The sequence below is a fragment of the Protobothrops mucrosquamatus genome, unplaced genomic scaffold, assembly GCF_001527695.2.
Source record: "Protobothrops mucrosquamatus isolate PMUCROS unplaced genomic scaffold, P.Mucros_1.0 scaffold14, whole genome shotgun sequence".
In the NCBI taxonomy this organism is placed as follows: domain Eukaryota; kingdom Metazoa; phylum Chordata; class Lepidosauria; order Squamata; family Viperidae; genus Protobothrops; species Protobothrops mucrosquamatus.
In genome coordinates, this window is record NW_015386401.1 from 2,240,204 (window position 1) to 2,259,211 (window position 19,008).

Genomic DNA, 19,008 nt, shown 5'->3' on the forward strand with positions numbered 1-19,008 from the left:
GAGGTGGAGGATTCTCCTATGGTCTAGACTATACCTGCCTGAGAGCCAGAGTTACACGTCCGTCCATGGGCAAGATTAAGTCAAGACTGGAATCTAGGGTCCAGGACGGGCGTGGCAACTTTGGCTGACTTAATCTGATTGGGCAGGAATACAGTCTACTACCCATGGGTGGATCCTCCATCTCCAGTGCTGGAGAAACAGGATAGTTCACAATTCCAATCAGAATTTGCAACTTCCCAAAGGAGGAATTTGCCACTTGAGAGACAGAGAGAGCAACTCCTTCATCTAGGGCAGGGATAGGCCACCTTGGCTCTTTTATGACTCGTGGACTTCAACTCCCAGAATTCCTGAGCCAGCCATGCTGAGGAGAAAGGGAGAGGTTTCCAAGCTGAGCCATGCTGGCTCAGGAATTCTGGGAGTTGAAGTCCACGAGTCATAAAAGAGCCAAGGTTGCCTACCTCTGATCTAGGGACTGCAGACACATCAACTAAACCTCCCGAAGAAGGTACTTTTTAGAAATCGTCCTTGGTGAGCAGGGCCTTCATCTCCCTGCCAGTTTCCTTAACAGTGCAGGCAGCTCTCAGAGTAAGAATGCAACCTAGGTACAACATGTTAACCTATACTGTGTGAAAAGATAAACCACCGGTTGTGGCTTAGCCTTTGTCTGAATTCAGGGGACTATTTAGCAGCCATTAATTCCTCCAACAAAATGACATCAGATGCAGACATGGTCACAAAGCAGAGTCATTCTTCAACCATGACTTCATTGTCTCCCAACTACAGCATTTTCATTGGGCGACTACAAAAATCACTGTTTCTCAACCTTGGCAACTTTAAGGTCGATGCACTTCACATCCCCAAATTCCCCAGTCAGCAAGTTGAAAACCAGGCCTTGAACTAGGCAACCTTGGCTTTTATGACTCGTGGACTTCAACTCCCAGAATTCCTGAGCCAGCATGGCTCAGCTTGGAAACCTCTCCCTTTCCCCTCAGCATGGCTGGCTCAGGAATTCTGGGAGTTGAAGTCCACCAGTCATAAAAGAGCCAAGGTTGCCTACCCCTGGACTAGCGTTTCTAAGGTCCATCTCTATTTATTTGCTTATTTAAGCATACTCACGTATCCGTGGGTTCCTGAATAGAACAGGACATCTTAAACCGGCCATTTATTTTCTAACTTACCTTTTAGAATATCACAAAGATATGATAAAATTGGAGCTAGATATTGCCTCCAAGCACTTTGAAGGAACCAAGTAAGATAAGTACCAATACTCCGGGTTATGTTTCAGTTCGGCCTTCTCTTTCCCTGTTAACATGCCAGAAACCATCGTTTTCACCAGTTTGTCAATCGTCTCCACGACTTTCCTATCAGCACGTTGTGGGGCTATGCAAAGAAAGAACAAGCGCCAAACAAGAAAAAAAAATAAGAAGTCACAATAACAATGAAGATAGTTACTTGATGTCTTCCTGCTAATAAATTTATCACACAATTCCAAAAAGTGTGTGCTCATCACCATTAGCACTGGTAATGTGCATGACATGGGTTATGTTTTCAGTTTAACGCTGTACCAGGGGTAGGCAACCTGGGCTCTTTTATGACTCGTGGACTTCAACTCCCAGAATTCCTGAGGCAGCCATGCTGAGGGGAAAGGGAGAGGTTTCCAAGCTGAGCCATGCTGGCTCAGGAATTCTGGGAGTTGAAGTCCACGAGTCATAAAAGAGCCAAGGTTGCCTACCCCTGCTCTATACAATAAATTGTGTGGGTTATGTGTGAATGGAAGAGTTTGACTTTGTGCCACAGGCCACAGCCCCAACAGATATATATATATATATATATAATGGTTACCATAGGTACTTACCAGAGTCTCAAAAATTACTTAGAATGACTAATCACTTAATGGATTTTTAAAAACCAAATCCAGCTATTTATACATTTTTCAGTACACACTCCTGGATAGCAAAGTGTTGCATTTAACAAGCAAGTTAAGAGAAGCCTCCATGAAATTGTATTTTGAACTGGTGGGGGAGGGGGGGGAGATATTCTTTAACAATAAGTTTATTTTGTCACATCATTTTTCTAGACCTCCCCTCCTGTTTAGTCAGCTGGCCTATTTCTCAGTACAGCAAGATTATCACCTACTTCCCAGCACATAATGGCTACTGAATTTCTTGTTCAAAGAAGTTTATCTTTTATTTATTTATATCCTGCTTTTATTAACAGAATAACAGAGTTGGAAGGGACCTTGGAGGTCTTCTAGTCCAACTCACTGCTCAAGCAGGAAGCCCTATACCAGGGGTAGGCAAACGTGGCTCTTTTATGACTCGTGGACTTCAACTCCCAGAATTCCTTAGCCAGCATGGAAACCTCTGCCTTTCTCCTCAGCATGGCTGGCTCAGGAATTCTGGGAGTTGAAGTCCACGAGTCATAAAAGAGCCAAGGTTGCCTACCCCTGCTATACCATTTCAGACAAATTATATAAATAACCCAAGGCAGTGAATATACCTAATACTTCTTCCTTCTCCTATTTTCCCCACAACTCTGTGTGGTCAGGTGAGCTGAGAGACAGAGATTGGCCCAAAGTCACGCAGCTAGCTTCCGGGCCTAAGGCAGGACTAGAATTCAATCTCCTGGTTTCTAGCTTGGTTCCTTCACCCTCAGTTGGTTTGTTCTTAAACAGTGAGATTCTGCCATTCTGCTTTGTCTGATTATGCTAGGTCCTTTGTGTAAAGACTATGAATTAAACTTTTCTGGGAACTGAGGGAGAAGCAGAGGCTGCTTCATCTACTCCATGTACACCTGCTGGGAATTTCAGTACTACAACTCTGCACTTCCCTCTTCCTGGTTCTTAAAATAGACTACCCATTGCAGTGTTCCAATATCTCAGGGGCTGCCACAAAGAAGAGGGAGTCAGGCTATTCTCCAAAGCGCCTGAGGGCAGGACAAGAAACAACAGATGGAAACTGATCAAGGAGAGAAGCAGCCTAGAACTAAGGAGAAACTTCCTGACAGTGAGAACAATTAACCAGTGGAACAACCTGCCTCCAGAAGCGGTGAATGCTCCAACACTGGAAGTTTTTAAGAAGAGATGGGACAGCCATTTGTCCGAAATGGTATAGGGTTTCCTGCCTGAGCAGGAGGTTGGACTAAATGACCTCCAAGGTCCCTTCCAACTTTATCATTATTATTATTATTATTGGAGGCGCTACTAAATCAGGTAGGTTACAACAGATCAGAACATTTCGATTACGAACTACAATAAAGGCAAGGGAAAAGCACAGACCCACAAGTGGAACCCGGAAGCAAAATGAGAGGGGATCTGGGGAAGAAGCAGTTAACTGAATGCACACAAATTACAATATTCTTAAAACCTTCATTATTCCAGACCTCCAGAGGACTTCAGAGGCAATGGATAAAATTATGCTGTAGACAGACAAAATCCGTGCTTTCCAAAGCGGCCCAGAGAACAGATGACATTGCATTTGTTATCAACTACATAAATACAGGTAGTCCTCGACTTACGACCACAACTGAGCTCTAAATTTCTGTTGTTAAGTGAGACATTTCTTAAGTGAGTTTTGCCCCATTTTATGACTTGTCTTACCACAGTTATCAAGTGAATCACTGCAGTCGATAAGTTAATAAATCGGTTGCTAAGTGAATCTGACTTCCTCGTTGACTTTGCTTGTCAGAAGGTCACAAAAGGGGATCACGTGACCCCGGGACACCGCAACCGTCATAAATATGAGCCAGTTGCCAAGCATCTGAATTTTGATCACGATCATGGGGATGCTGCAAAGGTCGTAACTGAAAAATGGTCATAAGTCACCTTTTTCAGTGTCATAACTTTGAATAGACTCTAAATGAATTCTTGTAAGTCGAGGACTACTTGTATTCAACTGCCTCTTTTTTATAAATTCAGATTTAGCTAACATTTGATTTTAAATGACATCCCTGTTCTTATGGTTTATTAGGTTGAGGTTTTGCAATACGGTGATGATCTAAATATACAAATAAAAAAATCAACAATATGACAGTCATTTAAAGAGCTTAACTGAGGTGAGAAGAGGTAACCCTAATACTATTAAGTAATATGCTGCAATCCAGAAATCAACCAGAACTTTTTCTGTTTAGTCTTCCAAATCAATCTTCTATTTTAAGAATCTGAAGAAGGTATTTTTATTTTTAATCCGTTTGTATAAAAGAAACAGGCTTAAAAATTTAAAAGATATACAAACCCATTTCTGGATGATTTTTTCTGAATTTGCCTTAAAACTCTAAAAATGTGAAAAACGGGCATCAGAATCAATCAATCAGATCAATAGCCTCTTCTAAAAAGATACCAGGTGCAACATCATGAAACCCAACCTGCGTGAGAGTAAAATCTTCCCAATAAAATGACAACATACCTTGAATTGGGAATAGCTGCAACTACTACTATATAGCTAAAATAAAGTTCAAGAATAAAATGGTTACACTGAAGATAAAGAACATCTGAGTTTTCATTTCCACTCATTCTGAGATAGGCTTTGTTCCTCAACCTAGTGTTGAGGAACAAAGGGAGAGGACAGGATAGCAGTGTTCCAATATCTCAGGGGCTGCCCCAAAGAAGAGGGAGTCAAGCTATTCTCCAAAGCGCCTGAAGGCAGGACAAGAAGTAACGGATGGAAACTAATCAAGGAGAGAAGCAACTTAGAACTAAGGAGAAACTTCCTGACAGTTAGAACAATTAACCAGTGGAACAACCTGGTAAGGCCACACTTGGAATACTGCATCCAGTTTTGGTCACCAGGATGTAAAAAAGATGTTGAGACTCTAGAAAGAGTGCAGAGAAGAGCAACAAAGATGATTAGGGGACTGGAGGCTAAAACATATAAGGAACGGTTGCTGGAATTGGGTATGTCTAGTTTAATGAAGAGAAGGATGAGGGGGGACATGATAGCAGTGTTCCAATATCTCAGGGGCTGCCACAAAGAAGAGGGAGTCAAGCTATTTTCCAAAGTGCCTGAAGGCAGGACAAGGAGCAACGGGTGGAAGCTAACCAAAGAGAGAATCAACCTAGAACTAAGGAGAAATTTCCTGACAGTTAGAACAATTAACCAGTGGAACAACCTGCCTCCAGAAGCGGTGAATGCTCCAACACTGGAAGTTTTTAAGAGACTGGACAGCCATTTGTCCGAAATGGTATAGGGTTTCCTGCCTGAGCAGGGGGTTGGACTAGATGACCTCCAAGGTCCCTTCCAACTTTATTATTATTATTATTAGTTGTTGTTGTTGTTATTATTATTATTATTTCATAGAGCTAAAATGAGAGGCAGAGCACCCCAGAACATCACTCCCCATTGCTCATACGCTAAAAAGGTCTCCTTGCACTTAATTTTAAGTGTGATTTACACGACATTTCCACTGACCCTGAGCTGGAGGGCTGGCAGCTGGTCTCTTTAACTGCATCTGGCAGCCACTTTTCTGCAACCAACTTTGCAAAGTTTCGATATACTCTTTTCCAAACAAGGCAGAAGTGTCAAAATTGGGGAACAAGGTGGGAGGAGGGGCCGAATCCTGGATGCTGAGGGCCTCCAGGATTTTTTCCTGCCTGAAAGCAGAGGCCAGGGCGAAGGTTTGCCCCAGGAGGGCCAAGGATTTTCGGCAGAGGGACATCGTGGTCTGAAAAGCGGCGGCCATCTTCCTGGTGTTGCTGAAGCTGTTCGTCTTGATTTTGAGCTCATAGGCGTTACAGGCCATCAGCAGAGGCGTCGTGCTCCTGAGCAGGTAGTCCTGGAGCCGCATCATATACCGGTCAAAAGGCTTAATGACCTCAAAAAAGCTGTTCTTGGTCATCATCACCCTTTTCTCCAACAGCAGGTTCAGAAACTGGCTGTCCACTTTAGGTGTTTTCAGAGCCGGGTGCTGCAGCGTCTTGACGCTGTTCATACAGAAATCTTGGTGCTCGGTTTTCAGCGAGCACTTGAACGATGCCAGCATTTTGGCACAGGTCTCCGTCTCTAAGGTGAAGAGCACCTGGAAAAGCTCTGAATACTCCGGGTCTCTCTTAATTTCACAGAACCCGGCCCACTTGATTATCTCCACCCCAAAATTGCCAAAAATATCAGAAGTATCTAGAAGATCCAAGTCTGGCTCTTTGATCCGGACGTAGCCTGTAGGTTTCAGAGCTCCCTCTGGCTGTAGTCCCTTTTGAGAGGCCAGACACAGCCTTTGGCTTTGTTGGGGGCGCAGAGAAGGTAGGGTCCTTTGCTTGGAGGGACCCACCATATTTAACAGAAGATCATCTGCTGGGGACAAAGCTTTCGTGGCCCATTTCTTGAGATGAGCAGCCAACTCCTCCTTACTTGTGGCCAGGCCTCTGGTTGCCATCCCATGTTTCTCTATTCCCCTCCCGGCACTCAAAGAAGAGCTGAATTCTCCCTCCGTCTCAAGACCCCGCTCCAGGTCGTAATTCTGACTACAGGCAGTCCTGTAGTTCTCTTCCAGAAGCCGCGGTGATCTGAAGTCGCCCAACAGTTCTGCGGAATCGTAGTCGGCCTCGCGGCGTCTGGAAAGGTCTCGAACAGGCGTGCAGCCGTATTTCCGTTCCCGGGAGGCAGCACTGTCATAGTCTCGATCCCGGGAAGACGGGCCAGCGTAATCTCTTTCCAGTGCAGATGAATTTCCATAGTCTTGTTCATACGAAGGCAGCTGGCCGTAGTCCCGATTCCGTGAAGAGAGTTTGCTGCTGCTTTTGGAAAAGTAATCCTCCTCCTCCTCGGTGACATGGCTGCTGGACCTGTAGGAAGGCAGCGAGTATTCATTTCTAGCACTTTTCCTCCAGTCACCCCGCAGGAACGTCCCGCCGTCTTGAAATTCTTCCTCCTCCTCGTCATACTGGGCCCGTGTGACTGGCCGGGAGTGAACTGCATAAGGAAACAAACAAAAGACAGCTGCTGTTCACAGAGGTACCGAACTTTAAAACAATCAGCCTGTGGCACAGTGGTTAGAATGCAGTGTTGCAGGCGAACTCTGCTGACTGCCAGCAGTTCGATTTTGACCGGCTCAAGTTTGACTCAACCTTCCATCCTTCCAAAGTCTGTAAAATGAGGACCCAGACTGACCATCTAAACCGCTTAGAGAGGGCTGTAAAGTACTGTGAAGTCTAAGTGCTATTGCTATTTGAAAGAGTTGAAAAATGATGAACCAATATATCATGCAACACTGTATTCTATTGGAACTTTAAATATTACCTAATCAAGGTAAAACCCACCTGTTTACTAAATCAGGATAATTTATAGCTAAGCATAAAAGCCTACTTGGACCTATGTCTTCTATAACAGCTGTGGATGGCTGAAATTGAACATTATTTGTTGTTTTTGCAACACTTTCACGCATTTCGCCGACTGACCTTTTTGACAAATGGACAGAGTTATTGCACCAAAGTCTCACTGAATTCCACAGAGTTACCTGGAGTCACATCCAATTCCTGGGAACCTCATGAACTATTCCATATAGCTCTGCTGGCAACAATATATGATTTTTTTTGTCACTACTTAAGACTGCCCCCTGCTGAAGTCACTCCTTAATTCTTCTCATTTGTTCTGCTTCTACGTTCTGTGCAAATGTTGGCTTTTCTCTCAATGCCTTTCATACTGTTCAAGAGCAGTGTTTCTCAACCATGGAAACTTTAAGATGCATGGACTTCAACTCCCAAAATTCCTCAGCCAACATACTGGCTGGATCATTCTGGTAGCTGAAGTCCACACCTTACAATGGCTAAGGTTACACTGGCCTAGACTGATAGTTCAGTACATCCTCTTCTTTGATCTCCAGTTGCCTAGCTCCATCATCTCACATCCCCCAAAGTTCTTATTTATTGATTGATTTTTTTATGCCACCCATCTCCACTACAAGGTGAATCTGGGAGGCTTACAAATTATAAAGCAAGTAAAAATAATTAAAATATCAAAACATTAACAATTACACAGATTAAATTAGTAAAAACTGTACTAAAACTGAAGCTAAGAGATTGATGGGAACGGGGAAGAGGTCTTCTTACCCCATCAGACACCTCAGGTGCTGAGCGACCCCTCGGGACCGTAGACCAGGAGTAGGCAACCTTGGCTCTTTTATGACTCGTGGACCTCAACTCCCAGAATTCCTGAGCCAGCATAGCTATGCTGGCTCAGGAATTCTGGGAGTTGAAGTCCACGAGTCATAAAAGAGCCAAGGTTGCCTACCCCTGCCCTAGACCAACCAGCAAAGCCAGGTTTAAAAGCCCTTCTGGAAGGCAAAAAGGGAAGAGTCAGTCCTCTTCTGCCCTGGTGGAGTGTTCCACAGGAATGGAGCTCTTATAGTGATGGTTTGTCACTGCTTTTTTCCTAGGGTGATTTTTTTTTATTTTCCTATCTAGCCCCATTCTAACACTAATCAAGCCCAATTCTTCTTTGATGTCTTTTGCACCTGAGATTGCCTCCAGAATATCTCCATGCAACACTTCCCTTACTTTCTCAAAATGCATGCTTCCTAAAAAAAAAAAAGTTGGAATATTTTCCAAGTAACAAAAATATATATATCAGATTATGCTATTGCACACATGCTTCCATCTCCCGCTTCTTGTTGTTTCCATGAATGCACCACAGTCTATAAGCCTCTTGTGGTAAGCATCTTAGAAATTTATTTATTACTAGCTGTACCCGGCCACGCGTTGCTGTGGCTCAGTCTGGTTAAATGGAAAAGAAAGAAACGAGAACGCGCACGTTTGTGTCACAGGTGTGACATCTATATAATAGTAGGTACATAAAAACACACGCATATTCGAATGCAACGTTGTGTCAAAATTTCAAAGCAATTGGTGAAGAACTTTCGGAGATTTAAGATTTTGAACAAACGAACATTTACATTTTTATTTATATATATATATAAGATAAGATATGATATGATATGGAGGGCGTAATTAAAAAAGCAAACATACTGAGAAATTTTTTTTTAAATCTTACAGTAGGTACAGTAGGTCATTACAGTAGGTAATGGCGTCAAAGGGAGATAACAGATTAAAAGTCAGATCCTTCACAATCCTTAACTCAAATTTGGAAACTGACGGCCAGTTTGAAGTTATTTTGTGCATCAGGAAGGGGCAAAAGGATAGTAAAGGAAAGCCATAATAATCTGAGTTGAGATTGAGTTGACTGAGTTGCATCTCCAGGAGCAATGTAAGCATCACTGTCGCATGACCATGAAAGAGTGCTATATAAAATCATAAGAGCAGCATCCCTACATAAGATAAAAAAAAATAATTTTTGTTGCTAGGGGGATGATCACGTCACAAAGCCTTGAAGATGTGGTTTTGTCAACAGGGGACATGGGAGTGTGATGGAGCCAGTGCAGCGGTTGTGCTGACTGTCTCGGTGAATGAGATTATGGGCTGTGAGTTTTATGTATTTATTATTTTTAATACACCTTTATAGTTTTTAAATGATGGTATTTTTGTTTTTACATTTGTTTTGTTTGTAAACTGTCCATAGTCTGCCCCTCTCCTTCTCCCTCTCTCTCTGTATGTGTGCATGTAGGATGGATAGCTGTATAAATCTGAATAATGAATAAGATGCAATGAAAGTGTACCATCAGAAAAAGAGTATGATCACACTTCTACTCAGTCCCAAATATGTGGCAATAATTGATTTTATAAAGACTGGAAAGGTCTACTTCGAATCCTGTCAGTCAAAGAACTCCAACGATCAGGACCTTCTCTGCTGTAACGCCCACCCCTTTGAACATCTTATCTTTAAGGTAAGACTTGCCCCCACCCTCTATCCTTTCACAAGGACCTAAAGACTTGGCTCTACTGATTGGCCAGGGGACCAGATGGGAGAAATTCTGTGCTGGAGGTGGCTGCTAAATTGATGGCAGACTCCCCCTACCTCCCCCTTGCACTCTGCTCTCCACTTGTCCATCTTTTGGGTTATCCTATCGATGTATTCTCATTGGGTTCCTTTTTCATTATTTATTTTATGGTTCTATTATTTTATTTCTGTTCTGTTTGCACACCTTTTATTTTCTTCCTTTTTACTATTGTAAGCCACCTAGAGTAATCCCAGGGCGAGATAGGTGGCAAACAAATTTAGCAAATAAATAAGTAAATTTGGACAATCTAAATCTACCTCTAAGTTGATGAAGCGCCTCGTCGATTGGATCACTTCGGTCCAGATACCGTTTTGCGTTGGCCTGCATGATCGCATCAAAAGACTCCCGTGTCATCCGTTGGGAGGCCATCTTGACTCTGCAACTAAACGTGAGGAAAATTAAAAATATGCATTTGCCAGTGACATCTCTTTATCCTATGGCTTTCACGAAAGGCAGGTCTAAGTAAGAGTTCTAAATCATCAACCATTCAAGACTTAAATTCAGCAGAACTATTTTTTATGTGGGAAGAATCAACCACATGGAATAAAAAGCAAGAGTTGTAGAACTCTGGTTTACACTGAATAAACCAGTTTGTTTAGAGCACTATCTAAACTCAAAATCTAAATTTAGTAACACTGCTCTTGACTGCATCAAGCTCACTAGAGGGAGAAAACATGCAGAAAGGCATTTAATTTCCCAAAATCCCAATGCAACCAAATTAATTATTTTGTCACAAGAATTGTGAACATATGTCGTATGATTAATGATGCCATTATATTTAGTATGATTGAGGTGGGTTAAAAACTGGGGCTTCCAACAGAACCAATTCTGTCAGGCCCATAACACTACAGGATATGAAAACAAACATAAATTCCGGAAATCCAAAATGAAACTATAATAACCAATCAATAAAATTGATTAATATCTGTATATGTGACAATCGAATAACAAATGGTAAAACGTTTCGTACATTTAATTCAATGAGAGGACACGAAAAACAAGTTCAGAGAGTAGTATAGAAAGTAGGAATGTATCAAGAACCAATTTACATGATGTTTAATTGCAGACAAGACAGCCACTACAAAGAAAGGGGGGCGCGGGGGGAGAGAAATTGAGGCTTCTTGCCACAGCAAAGGAGACAAATTTCTAATGTGCAGCTCATACAAACATGCTGAATAGGAGCAACCTGTTTCACACACAGGAATTACTTCACTTGGGAAAGGAAAAGAGATTAGAGAGAAATGGCAAAGAGTAAGGGGGAAAAAAGTTAACAATTCTTTATTTACAATGCTGGACTTCATTAGCATCCATTCTGGTCCACACAGGTTGGTGTTAAGATACATCCTCCAACAAATGGGGAAGGAAGGTAGAGGGATGAATCTTTGGTTGGATCCACTCAATGTACGTCTTGGCTTTCTGAAATCATGATTTTTCCATAGCTGGGGACTCAGACCAGGTCAAAGAACTACTGCTCCTTTGTCTGGTTTTAAACCATATAATCAACTAAGAACCAAGTTGGTGTAGTGGCAAAGGCACCAGGCTAGAAAATGGGAGATTGTTGAGTTCTAGCCCTGCCTTAGATGCGTGAGCTTGGGCCAGTAACTCTCTCTCAGCCTAGGAAACAAAACTACTTCTGAAATCTTGTCTAGAGAGGTAACACATTAGAGAAACTGAGTGCAGCTCCTATAAGGCAGGGGTCCCCAACCCCTGGTCCGTGGACCAGCACCAGTCCATGGCATGCCAGCAACCGGTCCGCACAAACAAGCAAAGCCCCATCCGTGGGATGTAGGCAGCACACAAAACCACGCACTCTCCAGTCCATGGAAAAACCTTTCTCCACGGAACCGGTCCCTGATGCCCAAAAGGTTGGGGACCTCTGCTATAAGGTCCAGTAACCACCTCGAGACTGTAAAAACATAATTCTGAAGATACACCTAGTGGGGTTCTGCAGCCTGGGGCATTATACTGTCTGGACTCCAATTTGTGGGGAATGGGTGCTGTAGCCTCAAATATTTCACGATATTTGAATTATCTAGGATAAGCCAAAGGCTGGGAAGGGTACAGAAGAACTTAGGATTGACTATCCAAACGGAGCTCCATTGAGTGGTTTTAGTTATTGATGGGGGAAAAAAGTAAATTTATTCCTCCTCCTGAATTGAGGGAATGAAAGAGATGAGAAAGACAGGATGTTATTTTAATAATGGATCTAAGGATTTTGCCCTTAGGCAGTATCTACAATTTTATAAGTGTTAATCAAAAGATAAGAAGTATTAAGAGAATGGGGAAATACTTGCAAAAGCTCGTTCATGTATCTTGGGAGTGTCTTCTCTTAGGTTTAAATAACAGAACAGCTTCTCTTTTAACAAGCTGGAATTCCCTTTTCGATAGCAGGATATCTTACCCAATATATCCGAAAGCTTTTTACAATTCCCTTTGTTCTTTACAACCAAGAAAAAGCCAATAATATGTAGAAGACCAAAATTTTCCTATTTTCTCTTTTAGAATCAAAGATTACCACAAAGAAATAAATTGTAATAGAAAAAAAAGTAAAGTTGCAGCCTAGCAGTATTATCCATTGGATCTAAAGTAATTCACACATGGGCTAAAACAAAATTACTACAGGTAGTCCTTGATTTACAGCAGTTCACTTAGTCACCATTCAAAGTCACAAGGGCGCTGAGAAAAGTGACTTATGACTGTTTTTCACACTTATCACTATTGCAGCCTCCCCAGTCACATGATCAAAATTCAGATGGTTGGCAACTGACTCATATTTACGACGGTGGCAGTGGCCCGAAGTCAAGTGATCCCCTTTTGCAAGCTTCTGACAAGCAAAGTCAATGGGGAAGCCTGATTCACTTAACAACTGTTTTACCACCTTAACTGCAGTGATTCACTTAATAACTGTGGCAAGAAAAGTCATAAAATGGGGACAAAATTCACTTAATAACTGTCTTGCTTAGCAACAGAAATGTTGGGCTCAGTTGTGCTTGTAAGTTGAGGACTACCTGTATTTGATCAGCATGATGAATTTCTAATATTTGTATGAAATATTCATGTATGAAAACAATGATTAACAAAGAGGGTCAAGTGTCATTTGCAAAGATGTAAATAAGAGTTCAGTGGTTAGTTTAATTATCGGCCCTTCCTTTTGCCATGAACAAGGTATTCCAACTAGAAATAACTTTTACTGTTACTTTTAACAGACATGCCATATACCATATATATTATGGGTATTTTGAATCTTTGATTTGATTATTTTAGCTGTCAGATTAGCAATTACAATTATATTGAAGTTTAAATCCTGACTCCATGTTGAATTTTTGCAAAAGGCATTGATGAATATGGAAGTTTTCATGCAGCCCCCTATCTGAAGAGTCCTAGGTCACCATATCATTTTTCTGCATCATTTCTTCAGTATTGCAGGTAGAGGACAGGTAGTCCTCGACTTAGAACAGTTCATTTAGTGACCATTCAAAGTTACCACAGCACTGAAAAAAAGTGACTTATGACCAGTGGTGGGATTCAAATATGTGAACAACCAGTCTCTGTGTGGATGCCGCTTCCGGAAGTCCGTTCTGGGCCTGGGCAATAAAAAATTAGTTACTGGTTCTGCCGAAGTGGTGCGAACCGGTTGAATCCCACCATTTTTCACACTTAACAACTGTTACAGAATCTCCATAGTCACATGATTTACATTCAGATGCTTGACAACTGGTTCATATTTATGACGGTTGTAGTCTCAGGATCATGACAAGCAAAGTTAATAGGGAAGCCAGATTTACTAAACAACCTTGTTATTAATTTAACTGCAGTGATTCACCTAACAAATGTGGCAAAAAGGTCATAAAATGGGGCAAAACTCACTTAACAAATTTCTCACTTAGCAACATAAACTCTGAGCTCAATTGTGGTTGTAAGTACTACCTGTATTTAGATTTGAGTACAATGCCACTGAAATTCAATCAATTTTTGTCAAAGTCTTACATTTCTCATTTTTTTTGCAATTTCAAATTCATTCCCTCTGCTAAAAAAATAATTCTCAAAACTCACCAGCAAAGTTACTCACAGCAAATGCAGTCTCTCTTTTCAGAGAAAGTGAACAGAGACCGAGGACAAGTCCCCTCCCTGTAATACTTTGTTCAAAAAGATTCTAGATTAGTCTATACAGCAATGTTACCAAGAAACTTAAAAAAAAGAATGAATATGCATGCCAGAAATGATGAGGGTTACAGACATCCAGACGATGCTACCTTGCAGGGGAGGAACATCTGCAATAGGATAAAAAATCCAGAAAGCTTTTTAAAAATTAAACATTTTCCTCTCAGATCGACACCCGTATTATGTCCGATGGTGAAGGGAAAGCACTGGCGAGCGCTAAGAAGAATCACAAAGCCAGACAAATGTTAAATACAGATAGCCCTCAACTTACAACCACAACTGAGCCCCAAATTTCTGCTGCTAAATGAGACATTTGTTAAATGAGCTTTGCCCCATTTTATGACCTTTCGTGCCACAGCTGTTACGTGAATCACTGCGGCTGATAAGTTAGCAACCCAGTTGTTAAGCGAATCTGGCTTCCCCATCGACATTGCTTGTGAGAAGGTCGCAAAAAGGGGATCACACGATGCCCAGCCCACAGTAACGGTCATAAATCTGAACCGGTTGCCCAGCATGTGAATTTTGATCACGGGGATGCTACAAAAGGGCGTTAAGTCTGAAAAACGGTAATTAATGAAGTCCTATTTTTTTCAGTGCCCTTGTAACTTTGAACGGTCACTAAACGAACGGTTGTAAGTCGAGGACTGCCTGTCTGCCAATTTTCGGCACCTGCAAGAACAACCGAGCCCCCCACGAACAGACCCTCCTTTTTAACATTTATCCTACCAAACTAGCCACCGACTGTGGGCTGTAAAAGAGCATTTTCTGAAAAACCCTTCCCAAAGCCAGAGGAGCCAGGACAGGCTGGGTGTTTTTTTTTCTGCCTGGTCAGTGGATATCATTTCCTCGCCCTCCCTGTAGCTCCAATACACACGCCTGGGGGTCTTGAAAGGGGGGGGGGAAGAAGGCTTTATCTGCCATTTCCTCCCCCGCTCTTCCCCACTGCTCCGACTTCCGCTGCTGCTTTACCCCCAAAGCTTACCAGGCGACGGGGAAGAAGAGAAGCACCCTCGGCAACCTCTAGCATAAAGCAACCTCCATTAACCAGGGCCGATTTTTTTCCCCTCTTCTGCGCATGCGCCAAGCGCCTCTACCCTCTCGCCCGCCCGCCCCGTCTGCGCGCGCCGGAGCTTCTTCTCTGCTCTGCGGCGGATTTGCACTTTCTCTTTTGCACGCGCAGCAAGCATCGATCAGGTTCCTAACTCACCCGGCCCTTTTTTATATATATAAAAGAAAAAAGAAGTAAAAAAAAGCAACCCTTCAATTCTGTCCAGAACCGGCTTCGCGCGCACGCGCAAACAAGAGGATCTCGTTAATGAGCTAATGAAATGACGCTATCCAACAGCGCATGCGCAAAAAGAGCTTTTCCCCCTCGCCGTTTCTGCCGCTCCGCGCATGCGCGAAACGCCGCCTGGAAGAAAAATTTAAATTCTTTTTAGAAACTCCGTGGGTGGGAGAAATAAAAGCAATCTTTAAAAAAAAAAACCGTATCAAGTTATCTTTCTCACCCGTTTTAAAAAGAAACCAGAGCCGATGCTTTCCAACGTGCAGATGACAGTTATTTCGTCAAGTTCACAACTTTAGCCCACCACATCTGGCTTGCAAAAAATCCGGGCAACCATTAGGTGGCAGTAAAGAGATCGAGATGCTCGCTGCCTCCTAACGGTCCGCCGGGGTTCTTTTTTTTTTCCTCCGCAGTTCAGCTCCAGGAGGCTTCCATTAACGTCCGTCCCACCCTCCTTTAAAAACCCTGGAGAACCGTGCTGGCGTACGCATGCGTAGTTCAAATTCCCCTGCCGTGCGCTGCCATTGGCGAAGTCGCTTTCCCCTGCACCACGTGGTCTCAATTGTACGGTGGCGAGCTGCGGCCAAAAAGAACGCGTCGCCGCAGTTGCTGCACTTAACGCGTCTTTTTTACGCACCGCCGCGGCTTTGGGTTTCCTGGCAGTAGCGCCGGGCTTGTCGCGGGCGAGGACGAGGGTCAGAGCAGGTAAGCGAGGCTGGGGAGGGGAGGGTCTCCTTCGCCCGTCCGGAGACCCTCTTTTTGGGGGTGGGGGTCCCTTTGCTATTCCTCCGCGAAGACCCTAACGAGAAAGAATGCCATATGCTTGCAGGCGTGCTTTGGCAGGGTTCTTTATTCCAGCCGGAATGGTGAAAAGCCGCAGGCTTAACGTCAAAATGAAAAAAGTGGGTGTTTTTTTGCATAGCCTGGGAGGTGATTTTTTTTTTTATTGAAAATTTTATGAAAGTTTTACAATATACTTCCCCCCCTCCCCAGAACCCACCCTTCCCCTCCCCCCTCCCTCCCCCCCCACTTCCCAGAGCCAATCACAGGGTTAACAATACAATAACCATACTCTATCTAACATTAATCAACTATTAGATTAACAAATCTATAACATCCTTTAACTCTCTTTTAAACAAACATATTAAACACAATAATTATAACATCATATTAATAATTATAGATAAAGGGAGGTGATTTTTCATTCTCTGTGTTATTTCACTTCTTTTTTTTTTCCTACCAGCCCCGAGGGCTAACCTTGAGGTACCGTATCACATACACAGTACAGGTAGTCCTCGACCTACGACCGCAATTGAGCCCAAAATTTATGTTGCTAAGGGAGGAATCTGTTAAGTGAGTTTTGCCCACTTTGCTTGTCATATTTGTTAAGTGAATCATTGCAGTTGTTAAGTTAGTAACACGGTTGTTAAGTGAATCTGGCTTCCCCATTGACTTTGCTGGTCAGAAGATTGCAAAAGGGGATCACATGACCCCAGGACACACTGCAACCGTCATAAATATAAACCGGTTGTCAAGCATCCAAATGAAAAATCATGTGACCATAGGGATGCTGCACCAGCCATAAGTGTGAAAAATGGTCATAAGTCACTTTTTTCAATGCCTTTATAACTTTGAACGGTCACTAACCGAACTGTTACAAGTCGAGGACTACCTGTACATCCCTTTTTATTTTTGAAAACCTAATTCTGCTCTTTCCTGTCCCTTCTTATCCTCCTAACAACCTCACCTAACAACCTTCTCTGTTTTGAACCCTCAGCTGAATCTTAAAAAGATTATGGGGGTGATGACTTCCTAGGCCACAGAGTAATTTGTAGTGTATTTAAACTTCATAATATGATTTTTGTAAGTCTGTGTGGTCAGGGATTAATCAGCCTTGTAGGTGAGATTCCTGACAGCTGGAAGTACGATGAAAATAAAGTACGGTTCCTTTATCAATACAAAGTTGGATTAGAAAAAAAAACCAACCTACAACTATTTAGGCCAGGGGTCTTCAAACTTGGCCCTTTTATGACTTGTGGACTTCAACTCCCAGAATTCCTCAGCCAGCATGTCTGGCTGAGGAATTCTGGGAGTTGAAGTCCACAAGTCATAAAAGGCCAAGTTTGAAGACCCCTTATTTAGGCAAATCATGAAGACAACCTGTGTGGTTGCTGAGAGTAGATACTGACTTGATGGCACATAATCAGTTTAGGTTAAATATTCTTTTGGACACAGTATGAATCTAAATTCTAACAAATAGGAATCCACAAATGTTTATTGGATCAAACCTTTGGATCAAATCTCTGCACAGATAAGACTTAATTGCTAGGAAGGGTCTCAATAGCAATAGTAGCCAATGCTTTCCGCTAGCAATGCCTTACTGAAAAACATTTGCCTAATGTTCAGGAGATTAAACAGCTGGGATGTGTATTTTTGCAGTTTCCCCATTCTTGTGTTTTGTTGTATGTTAAATATCGCAAGCAGAAATATTTCATTTAATCAGCAGAGGCTAATATTTCAAATAGGTGTTCCCACTATTGCAAAGTAGGTATTTTTATGACATTATGACATTCTACAGTATATCTTCAGTTCTAGAGACTCCCTCAGCTGTGGTGAATAGTGGAAAGTAAGGTGAACTTGGGTTGATTTGCAAAGCCACGATTGAACGCAATGTGTTTTTTCATCTTACGTTTAATAGCAGAGTTGGAAGGGATCTTGGAGGTCTTCTAGTCCAACCCCCTGCTCAGGCAGAAAACCCTATATCATTTCAGACAAATAGTTGTCCAATCTCTTCTTAAAAACTATATAAAATAAATATCCGGTACACAGAGAGGAGAACTGAGTCTGAATACAACAAGAACAGTTTTAAAAAAAACATACTGTCAGAGTGGTGTATTGATAGCTTGTCATTTAGATACTATATTCTGATGGATGACCTTGTCTTTCTGAGCATGTCAGTTGCGCACAGAGAATTTCAGAAGCTTTTAATTCCATTCATGAAGGTTGATCCCAAACCTTAATAAGCAGCTTAATCCTTGCAAATAAATAAATGTAGATCGTTATGATCTGTAAAAAATAAGCATACAGTATATCTTTGGGGTCTTTGAGGATTACAGTCTAGTTTATCAGACGCATGAAATGTCTTGCTGAGCTATAAGTGTGTGTGTGTGTGTGTGAGACTGGAAAGGAGAATCATAAAAAGTGAGGTCAGAGAAATGAAATGCAGTAAGCCAAATGATAATAGCTGCATTATTAATAGTGGCTCTGTACGAAGACAGGCGATGGTGGTAACGCTTACATCCTTTCATGAGTAGACTGTTGACTATAGTATTTCCCATAATTTATAGCAAGAATTCTTATAAAGAATAAACTATATAATATTGGTTTCTGCAGTATATGACCGCTCTTCCTTAAAGCATGTCTATGCCACAAAATCAGGACAGAAATCTTTAATTCACAGTATTCATAAATGCAATGTGGATCTGAAGTCCAGAAAATGTGTGGGGGCAGCAAAATTGGAAGCTATTTCTGCAAACCATAAAGGTCTTGTTTGGCTGAAATGGTATGTCTTCAGCATTACAGCAATCAGTATACATTTGAACAGTAGCCTATCGATGGGTGATTTTCATTGTAATCCATGGTGCAAACGGATGTCTTTCCTTCACTGTGTTAAATCATGG

The 19,008-nt window shown here is 42.2% G+C and overlaps 1 protein-coding gene across 1 annotated transcript in view; it reads right to left on the reverse strand.

The window, feature by feature from the left end:
* Nucleotides 1-15,726, reverse strand: part of SUGP2 (SURP and G-patch domain containing 2) — a 45,816-nt gene extending 30,090 nt beyond the window's left edge. The window contains exons 1-4 of the mRNA XM_015810706.1: nucleotides 15,552-15,726; nucleotides 10,140-10,264; nucleotides 5,406-6,902; nucleotides 1,263-1,380 (exon numbers count right to left, since the gene is read on the reverse strand). Coding sequence (XP_015666192.1) covers nucleotides 1,263-1,380; nucleotides 5,406-6,902; nucleotides 10,140-10,251 — 1,727 coding nt within the window. The 5' untranslated portion in view covers nucleotides 10,252-10,264; nucleotides 15,552-15,726. The remainder of the gene's footprint in view (nucleotides 1-1,262; nucleotides 1,381-5,405; nucleotides 6,903-10,139; nucleotides 10,265-15,551) is intronic.
* Nucleotides 15,727-19,008: the final 3,282 nt, after the last annotated feature.